This window comes from Camponotus vicinus, unplaced genomic scaffold (genome assembly GCF_025532165.1).
Source record: "Camponotus vicinus isolate PSW18456_S1 unplaced genomic scaffold, iyCamVici1.0 SCAF_3, whole genome shotgun sequence".
Taxonomy (NCBI): domain Eukaryota; kingdom Metazoa; phylum Arthropoda; class Insecta; order Hymenoptera; family Formicidae; genus Camponotus; species Camponotus vicinus.
In genome coordinates this window covers 16778604-16789557 of record NW_028141967.1, presented here as the reverse complement: position 1 = coordinate 16789557, position 10954 = coordinate 16778604, and the positions used below count along the sequence as shown (strand labels likewise).

General features: G+C 26.5%; 2 protein-coding genes across 4 annotated transcripts in view; one reads left to right on the top strand and one right to left on the bottom strand.

Moving 5' to 3' along the window:
* Nucleotides 1-10954, bottom strand: part of Shal (potassium voltage-gated channel protein Shal) — a 286553-nt gene that overhangs the window by 160310 nt on the left and 115289 nt on the right. The window contains exons 5-6 of the mRNA XM_083093278.1: nucleotides 522-602; nucleotides 173-220 (exon numbers count right to left, since the gene is read on the bottom strand). Coding sequence (XP_082949404.1) covers nucleotides 582-602 — 21 coding nt within the window. The 3' untranslated portion in view covers nucleotides 173-220; nucleotides 522-581. The remainder of the gene's footprint in view (nucleotides 1-172; nucleotides 221-521; nucleotides 603-10954) is intronic.
* Nucleotides 1-10954, top strand: part of LOC145968047 (glycine receptor subunit alpha-2-like) — a 294643-nt gene that overhangs the window by 280351 nt on the left and 3338 nt on the right. Inside the window, exons 1-6 of one of the 3 annotated variants that reach the window (XM_083093266.1) lie at nucleotides 4163-4364; nucleotides 5549-5687; nucleotides 6520-6604; nucleotides 8227-8404; nucleotides 8989-9215; nucleotides 10838-10920. In XM_083093266.1, the coding sequence (XP_082949392.1) occupies nucleotides 6522-6604; nucleotides 8227-8404; nucleotides 8989-9215; nucleotides 10838-10920 (571 nt within the window). In that variant the 5' untranslated portion in view covers nucleotides 4163-4364; nucleotides 5549-5687; nucleotides 6520-6521. Of the gene's footprint in view, nucleotides 1-527; nucleotides 4365-5537; nucleotides 5688-6519; nucleotides 6605-8226; nucleotides 8405-8988; nucleotides 9216-10837; nucleotides 10921-10954 lie in introns of those variants that run through there. The other 2 variants (XM_083093265.1, XM_083093257.1) reach the window with 2 other exon arrangements.

The window sequence follows — 10954 nt, the reverse complement described above, 5'->3', positions numbered from 1 at the left end:
ATGCAATAGATGCAATGTATATCGGAAAAAATTATTAAAAGTTATTTAATCTATTATAGCTCATCCATTTTAAGGCAAAGGATCTCTCTACAATCTATAATCTACAATCTACCTTTACAATCTCTATAAATCTGTTACTTTAAAATTAAATAAAATTTTATTTGCCACTCACCAACATTGGTGCACAACAGCGGAGTTGTTGATATTGATGATACGTCGACTGCAACATACAAGTATAAAATCCAAATTATAACAACGCTCAAAATATAATTCATATTTCAAAAAATTATTATTATGCAGAATTTTATATCCAATGTGTAAAATAATAAGATATATAGAAAATATGGAAAAAGTTTATAATTAAATTCTAAAACTATTTTTAAATAAAAACTTAAATATGTGATTTTTACAAAAATTTTCTTCTCTAATTTTCTCTTGTTTATTTAATTTATTTAAATAATGAAACCAAGTTATTGTATATATGATTTATAACAATTAATATACAAATAATAAATATTTACCTTCAGGTTGCTCCGCCGGTGCAGGATGCCTCTCCTAGGCCTGCTCCTCCTCTCAGATCATCAGGCTTGCTGCGTCGATATCTATAACATATAAATAGATGATGTAAATTATAATAGTGTCCAAAATAATTAATATTTCAAAAAATTATTAGTATACGCATTGAATTTTATATATTCGATGCATATAATAATAAGCAGATTAATAAAATATACTATAAATTTTGAAAAAAGAACATTACTAATAATTCTCTAATAACTTTATAAAAGCTTATACCCTTTAACAAGATTATAGTTTTTATAAAAATCTTTTTCTTCAATTCTCTTTTATTTAAATCATGTAAATAAAAAATTAATTTATGCTATTAATTGCTTAATTTAAATTACGCTGAAATACTGTATAATTTATTTTGATATAATTACGTATCATTTATATACTTAACGTATATAAAGGATAATTAATCATCTTCATATTAATCATCATCATCATCTACTGGCTCTGCAGTCCAAATCGAGCTTTGGCCTCTACAGTGGTTTCGTGACAATTGCTTTTTTACTAGATGAGGTCGTCAGCCTCAAGCTAAACTTTTTCCAAAGGGAGGGTTCGTCTTTTGATCTCTCTCTTTCATGTGTTGCGCACCAGATTATCACACGTATATGGGACCTACAGTTTAATGCCGATTCCGAACGGCTACATTAGAGAGATATTCTTGATAAGAATTTCTCGGTGGTTTGCTATTGCCCTCTGAGAAAGGAGCGAGCGTATACAATTTTTCGGGAATCGAATCCGAGGCCTTTGGCCTTGTAGACACGTTTCGCTCTACCTCATATTAATCATATTAATAGCAAATTTCCCGATACTTGTCGCTAACGCATTTAGAAAAGGGATACGACGAAATACGTTATATGTCGGAAAGATTGAAAATCAAATATTAGATATTAATGAAGATAAAATATTAATAAATATAATTACTACTAATTAATAAATATAATTACTACTAAAGAAATATTAAAGTATATTATAAAATATTAATGTGTATCTCTATTTCCTACATAAGAATATTTTATTGTAGATATTTTAAGTATTTAAAATTAAATTCTGAAATGTGTTTTATATATACACTACGTTATACGATAATTTAGAATAGATCACTATCGAAGAAATAAGAAACGTACAATGTGTATTTGGAAAATAAAAAAATAATAAACATGAATATATAAACTACTTACGACATTCGTTGCTCCGAGCTGTTGCTCAATTCTCCGAATCTTCTTTTTCTCTCCTTTGCTGTTTCCTCATGGCACTTACACTCGCGAAAACATGTTTAATTATGATTAATCGAGTACGCGGAACACTTTGCACAACACTTTTAATCGCGGAATAATCACACGAGATACGATATATTATTATATTATAAAAAACCAATTCGAAAAGTACGATTTACTCGATGTTTACGTGAGATTAAAATCATACGTCACTTGCAATGCAACAGCAATGCTATCATTTATATATATATATATATATATATATATATATATATATATACATATCCAAATAATACGAATTGTAAGACCAAAAGATTAAAATAATAAAAATTTGTGATATAGTAATCATTTAAAAATTAATTCATGTTCGCATTTTAAAGCATCGGATAAAATAAATTTGACTCTAAGCATTGTTAGAGATTTTATCACACACATTATCTGTAAGAATCGTAACCGATAATTAAATAATCGTACTTCGATAAAAATTTATAATAGCGATATAGTTTTGTATCATTTATTAAGTTAATTAATCATTAATACGGAACAATCATAGAGAATTATGTTTTGATACTAGTCGCGATCGTGTTTCCTAAAAGAATTCGATAATATGAAGCGTTTCGCATCACTACTTTACTGCTCGAATGTCGCCGTGCGAATGATAACAAGGCCTCAGCATGTAAACAACGCGCTACGCCGCCAAGGCCGAACATGATGACGTCACCATCGAAATATTTTACGTACTACGACATACATATACGCGAAATATTAAATTATATAAGCATTTTAAAGTATAAATTACAAATATTTATTAAATAATATACATTTTGATGCTGTATATATTATTATGCTTTTTAAATAATCGATATTAATATAAATAATTTTATTATAATTATTAAACATTTTTTTGCTAAACTGATAAAAAATAAGGAAATGAAAAATGTGTATATAATCGATTTTGTAGAGAGCACATCTCACAACATCTCTGATGGCCCTCTCGTACTACATTTATGATCCACCAAGTAAATTTTACCTTATCAACAAAATTTAATTTCTTCATTTGTTGATAAATAAAATAAGAAAAGGCTTAATCAGTTATTTTTGTACATTTAATTAAAGATTAACTGTTAATTAATTAAAAATAACTCGAGAATTTATTTATTTACAAATTTATCCGACATATCTTGTGAAAGTCTTTTGCCGACTGTATGGTTGGGAAAGCTTTAATCATGTTAACAACTTTCAGTAAAAGGAGGAAGCTTCCGTATCAGCTGCAAGTATTCAGGAAAACATGCAATTTCAATATACTTACATAGTATATATCTGATTTTATATATATTAAAATGTAAATTAATTAGTTTATAAATAAAAACACGTGAACAAAAATATATAAATAAACAATTCTAATGATTTCTCAAATTGATCAGGTTGTATATTGTCTATTATGAGATGGCAAGAATAAATTTTACAACACGTCGATAAGTTGAAATCTTATTAGATAGTTAATTTTTATTTACATGTATGATAATATATTATTGCTACATATGTTAAACATTTATTAATGGTAATGTATATCGAACGTAATATATATGTAAGTAAATTTGAAAAAGTACAAATTATAAATTTTCATTCTTTTTCACTACATAGAAAAAAGTATCATTGATTAATTTGTTTATTACATTTTGCTGTTATATTAAGATTACATTTATAATAACTTTTATGATTAAACTTATAATAGCTTTTTATAATTTAATTTATATTTTAGTTTATATTTTAATTTTTTATTATATATACTTTGCTGTTATAATTAAATTTATAACTTTTTATAATTATTAATTAAAAAATGTATAATTTTTATATTTAACTAAGAGAAGCGTCCTTTTTAATTAATAAAAAAATTATAGTTGTCTAAATTAGCCTGCTTTAACAATCAAGAAATTTATGCAAACATGTACATAATTTTATACATATGTATACATATAAACATAAAATTTATATATATTCATTACATAATTTTATAAATTTTATATTGCATATTTGTCAATACAGACATGCAAGCTTATCTATAAATTACACTAATTGGATTTGAGATGTTGGAGATATAATCTATCAGAGATATTCATCTTTACTTTTTTACATTTTTTCATCTTATACTTATATGCTTCTTTCTTATATGCTTTTGATTAAAAAAATTCCAGATCTTTAATTAAAATTCACATGCTTTGACACATGATACTGCCGATGAAAGAGAGTAGGGCTTAATCAGTTAGTCGATAAACAAATTGGCTTAGAGACGGCTGTGTGATGGGGTGGTTTATACAACGGGAAAGAAAGTGCAACTGAGACTAGTACGACTAGTTTTCATCTGACAAGCCCATCAGGCGCATCTACCGCGTGAATAAATCTAACTACGACGTTACATTATTTTTGAAGTTTCTTTGAGTTATATATACGAATAATTAATTTTCGGAAGTCATGATTACCAAAGATATCTTGATTGAAACATTATCGAGCTGTTGATGATTAATTTAACATGCTTTAAATGAAAGCTGACAAAAAGAAGAGGCGATAATCGAAAAGCAGGTTTGTAGCCTCCGTAATTTAGATTAATTTCTAGAAAATGATTATGATATATATTAATTTTTTTTATAAAAATTAATGCAACAATGCAACATTCTCAGTTGATATTAAAAGCGACATAAAGAGTATTATTTCTATAGGCCAAATATATTTATTAAAATTATTTATTTATTTAATAAAGTTAACATCTAATTGTTTATAGAATCAGAAACATATAATATCGTAAATATGTATTTGTGATCAAATTTTTGACATCTTATCTTTAGAAACTGTGCAGCATTTAATATCCTGCCGACATGTAAACTTTATGTATATTTTCTTATTTTTTTATTTTATATAATTATTTTATATTATATACAAGAAAAATTATTTTTTGATTTTTTGAATAAAAAATTAATAACAAACTTCTTTACTTTTATCTTAAATTTTTTTAAATTCTTATTTTCTACTATAAAATATATATATTTTTATTTTTTTATAATTTATAATTTAAAACATTTTATGTTTTAAATTATATTAAAATATATTCATTTAAAAGTTTTTCACTGATGAGTATATGAAATATATTCATTGAAAAGTTTTTCATTTAAACTGATTCATTCATATCTCTATAAGACACTATCTGGTAACGTTTTTTTAGATATACAAATTAATATATCTAGTTTGTTTTAAAAGATGTACTTTTTATAAGTAATTTAAAACAATTCCTAAAGCCAATTTATGCTTTTATTATACATCTATATTCGTAGATAAATTTTTTTAATTGGTAAATCTCACTTTTTTGGGGGTTTAAAGTTTTGTAAGTAATCCTTTATGATTTTTTATAAAATTGTAAATTTATTTTAATCAAACTAATCAGGTTTCATTATTTAAGGATTATTATAAACGGAGAAATATCAATCAAAAGTTTGTGAGGCAAAATATCTTTATTGTTAAAGAATTTTGTTAAAAATTTTTTCGATAAAAGTTATTAAATTATAATTTTTATGTTAGACTTTTATTTAAATTTTCAATACATTTATGAGAGCGACTATAGATAATTTAAAGGATTCATATAAATTCATATAGATTAATGGATGATTAATATCGACGACATGATTCATTAAGGTTCTTAATCGATCTGCAACAATGATTTTTTCACGAAACATTTTATATCGTTTTTCATGAAACGTTCAGATATAATTCAGATGCTCATTGATTCACGAGGAACCGGAAGCGATCAAGATCCGGTAGGGGAGATTTTCGGACGAGTGGCTGACAGCTTCCGTTCGATCTTCGTCGAGAGCATTCGCCGGATTTCCGAATGATAGAATGTGCAGCTGATCGGTGAGTGGAAAATTGAATCGGAAAACCGTTGTGCGAAGGATCATAAAAATTTTAAAATAAGAGATGTAATGCAGGAAATTGCCTGTGAAATATTATATTCTTAGATGGCAAAGTAATAAAAAATGAGAAGTAGATGATAGTAAATTGATTAATTAATGTGTAATTTTATAATTACACATTAATTAATCAATTTACTATCATACAATTTATAATAACAAAGAGTGTGCCTTTATGAAACAGTCTAAAATAAACAATATGAGATTATTAAATTCTCTATTTGTATTATTTATTTATGACGACAAATATTATTTCAAATATTTTTATCAAAATACGTGTACAAATTATATATTGATCATTGTTATAATAGATATAGATTTATTATTCGTATGCCTTGTACAAATTGTCTTCCTCCACATCGGAAAAATAATGAATCGTCCATTATTATTCGCTAGTACGCGACAGTATTGACAGGAATAATACAAGCAAACGAGATATTGTTAGTCAAGTTAAATCGAGTTAATTATGCAATTATTACATTATTTTATTGTAATACTAAGACTTGATATTCACACTTAATATTCCACTTAACATGATCCGCAAAACACATCCGTTTAAAAGTATAAAATACCTTTAATGACTGCGAACTTAACTTAACTTAAAACAGTCTCATTGATTCTTCCGAGTATCGATGAATTCTTTATAGTGTACTCTACGTTGCATACTCTCATTTCGTTGCATGCGTGCGTTGTTCTCTCTTTACATGCCGAATGTTTGCATAACGTTTCTACAAACATTATTCGCAATAATCTTTTCCATTTGTTTCTTTTTTTAGGAATGGCAAAACATTTTCTGATGATCATATGCTTCATATGTTGCTACTTGTGCACTCTGATTGACATGACTGCTCCACATTTTCCGTGAGTACGCAATTACATTTTCTATATCGTACGATCACACAGATCTTATATTGAAAAATATTATAAAATTTGTGCCGAAAATCTTAGCACAAAGAAAAAGAAGTACTTTGCATTTAAATTACTTTTTTGTCGTTTAAGCTATATTATTTTTTTCTTGAAAAACTTTGATGTTTAAAAAGAGATTCCTAAGAATACGTAATAGTATTTTAATGATAAGCTTAAAAAAAATTAGTTAAACATAAATTATAAATAGATAAATTTCCTTAAATTGTAAAATAAATCCGTAAGCTCTCTTTGCAATTTTTGTACTATAATACTTATTTTGTTATATATTGTGTTATATTTGATATTTGCACATAACATCTCTAGATTTAATAGTGAATATTGTATATATTGCGTACGTTACAATACTGCTGTATCTCAATCAATAGCTGCAATCACATCCTAATTGAACAAAGAAAATCGTGAAGTTATCAATCGTGATATCAATATATACACACACATATATACACACATATATATATATATATATATATATGTATATATATAGCATCCACTCTCTGTAATAATAAAACTGCCGACTGACCGTGCTTGGTTCTTGCAGTCTGTAAATAATTTATGAGCGTCGTTGAGATGCTGTAATAAAAATCTCTATACCAGCGATACCGTTGCCGAAGCTATTATTTAACTTTTAAGGTCATCGCTGTAAATTGGTCGCCATCCAAAATTAAAAGCTACAATGCAAAGTTCTTTTTTTCTTTTTTTATCACGATTAGTGATTAACAATTCACCTCGTGCCATTTCAGTAACGATGCAAGAATAAGAGATATGTTTGATAATAATTAATATCTTGAAGTAAGTTGATGTTCTTGTCAAAATTACTAAATAAAAAATTGAGTAATATACTTACATTGTATTTGATATTATTGCATTAAATTACAACATTTTCGAGGAAGCTAGAAATAGGCGAGAAAATTCTTGAAAACCTTATTATGGATTATCGGTAAAACGGGGTTTCACAGATTGATATAAGGCGATTTCAAGGCAAAACTTAAATGTATATATTTTATTCAAATCAAACAATCTCTTTAATCATTGATATATTTTTTATAATCTACATCTACGTTATGTGCTAACTACAATATATGTAAAATATAGCATAAGTATTTGTAAAGCATAAGTAAATTATTGTTAGTAAAGAAGTATTTTTTTACGATATAATATTAATTTCAATATTATTCAAAATTTTAAATATAAAAATACGTTAATCGATAACTCTCAAAAATTTTGAAAAATAAAAAGATTATTCTAAGAAACAAAATTTTTAGAACATTGTATAAAATTTTCCAGCATTTTTCTATTCATTTGTGTAATTTCTTTTATTACATTCAAATTAATCTAAACAAGAATATTTAACAATATATAAAACAATACATTATGAAAAATACTTTAATTACACATAAGCTTGAATCCTGTTTCTTTATGAACATAAAATATGGCATCAAAGATTGCATCAAATGTGATTCATCACAGTCAAGATAATCTTTGATAAATAGACACGAAGAATGTGTGCACGCTGCATCCATTAGCAGGTTCGCTTCTCGCATCTTCTGATATTTCAGGGAGCTAGACTTCGATAAGTACGAAAAAAAGGAATCTTCCTTGTCGCTAAAGGACATCCTGCCTTTGAATCCGAAGCAGTATGATAAGCACAGAGCGCCGAAATTCCTCGGGCAACCCACTGTTGTTTATTTTCATGTGACAGTGCTTAGCTTGGATTCGATAAATGAAGAATCAATGGTAAGTGAAAGACCGACATAAGCAGTACCGGGAAATTTATTTCCTCGTTTATTAAATGCTCTTTAAAGTACCATATTTTTGCTATCTTTGTATTAAAAACTTTACTGGGTTATTTTCTCTATTAATCTTAATTATAATAAAATGTTTCTATATTTTTTAAAGAAAAAGATAAAGACAGCATAACACTTTATAAATGTATTTAAAATGATATGAAATAATACATAAGAGTTTGCCTCACACTCGTGAGTGATAAGATCATTTAAATTATTCTTTTTCTATTTTATTTTTATATATAAATCTTTTTAATCACATAACGATTCAACAGAAAAATAACAGAAACATAATCAATCAACATTCAATAGAAACATACGATTAATATTACAAAATAACTTGAAAATAACTTTGTCTCGCGAATCATTTTTCAAATTTTCTATGGACCCCAAATTTATGGCGGACGTGTAGCTTGTGGAGACCAAACAAGTAAGGTTTTTCACTCGGGGAAGCATGATTATGTCACCTGGAAATAATTATGGTCGCATATAAAGCATAGAATTTGTGTTCACATTGTTTTTCCGCGGTAACAGACGTACGTGGCCGACATATTTCTCGCGCAGAGTTGGCGGGATTCTAGACTGCGGCTACCGGAGAACATGTCCGAAGATTACAGAATACTCGACGTGGACTGGCTGCATAACATCTGGAGACCTGACTGTTTCTTCAAAAATGCAAAAAAGGTTACCTTCCACGAGATGTCAATACCAAACCATTATCTCTGGCTGTATCACGACAAGACATTGCTTTACATGTCCAAGTAAGAGCTATAAATTCTGACATTATTATTGAACTGAATTATTATTGATTTAGCAATAAATGTGATTGTCCGAATTTTACTCATATAAAATATGTTTTAGAATTTATAGATAACATATTAATAACAATTAATAATAATCAATAATAATTAATTAGAGAAATTATTAGCTCGATGATTAAATATTCAAATTTGAAGATATTTATAACGCGATATATACAACATTATATAACATATTTACATAACATTTACAAATAGTTGAAATCAAATAATCAGATGTAGCGTTAAATATGTAATGAATTTCCAATTATACGAAAATTATGTTTATTAATATGTTTATTAGTAGGGTGATTCAAAAGAACTTTTTACCGCAATACAATTTTTATGGTACTGGCAATTATTTTTGCAGCGTTATTAAATAGCAAAAAAACTAAATATGAATGAAACGGAAATTTTTCTGCAAATGAAATATTGCATATTGTATATTTTCATAAGAAATTCAAATTAGTTTTTTAATAATAAATGACTTAAAATATAAAAATATTTGCCTAAGTCTTTTCTCTGAGAAACTTGTTAACAATATGATTAAAATTACAGATAATCAGAAAATGACAGACGAGAAAAAATAATTTCTAAAAATTATTGTAAAACATTTTTTGCAAATATATACGTTCTTTTTCAAGAAAAAAACATGATATATATACATAAATCATAATACTTTGAAAAATATTAGTTTATTCTTGTTTTGTTACCATTATTATAAAAGCACTCCGCTTTGAGGAATGAAACTATTGCAATGAAACACATACACTTTTAAGCCACGCATTAGAGCCCAAAGAAAAACTAGAGTTCAGCCCATTTATTGTTAACTTAAATCGTCTTTGTGAAGTCCTATTAACTCTAAAGTTTGAACTGTTAAAATGATAAATGTGCACATGTGACTCTTTTGATATTTCTTAAACTTTTATAACATTTATATAAATTACTTTAAATCAAAAAAAGAAAGCAATATTTGAAATAATATTTTAAGTAAAATTTATTTTCTTACACTTACGTATAACTTTTTTCAAGTAATATTGAATGTAATTATGTTTGTTAATATATAATTAGATGTTTAAATAATTGTGATTATGCAAAAGTATGTTGCATATCTCAGAGAACTTTCAATTACAATTTGAATAAATTAATTTTTTTAAATTTCTGAAACATTTTATCATTAATCAAAATATTGAAATATTAATCAATAATTTTCAAGAATGCAACTTAAGTATTTAATCACGATATGTATTTTCAATTTGCACACATGTCCCGTATTTTCGTGTTATAAAAATCTCTTTATCTCGACTTCACATTTATATTCATTTGCAGGCGACTTTAATTCAGCGTGTTGAATAGACAAGTTGTCGTCCGTTCTATCAAATTTTATTGTCAATAAAATGATACAAATTTACCTTCTCTTGTTCTGAATGTTTTACATCGTCGAAAACAAAAATAGTAAAAAGTTTCAGTAGTGTTTGTCATTGTCTAAAAATAGCGCTATCGAGTAATTCACTCGGACTAGAGATTGAAATGCAATTTGATTAATGGATTGTATCACATATCGAAAAACGCAATACTCGTTTTAGATTGACATTAGTGCTTTCCTGTGCGATGAAGTTTGAGTCCTATCCTCATGACACACAAATTTGCTCAATGATGATCGAGAGTCGTAAGTACATAAATAATATAAATCGTATGTATAT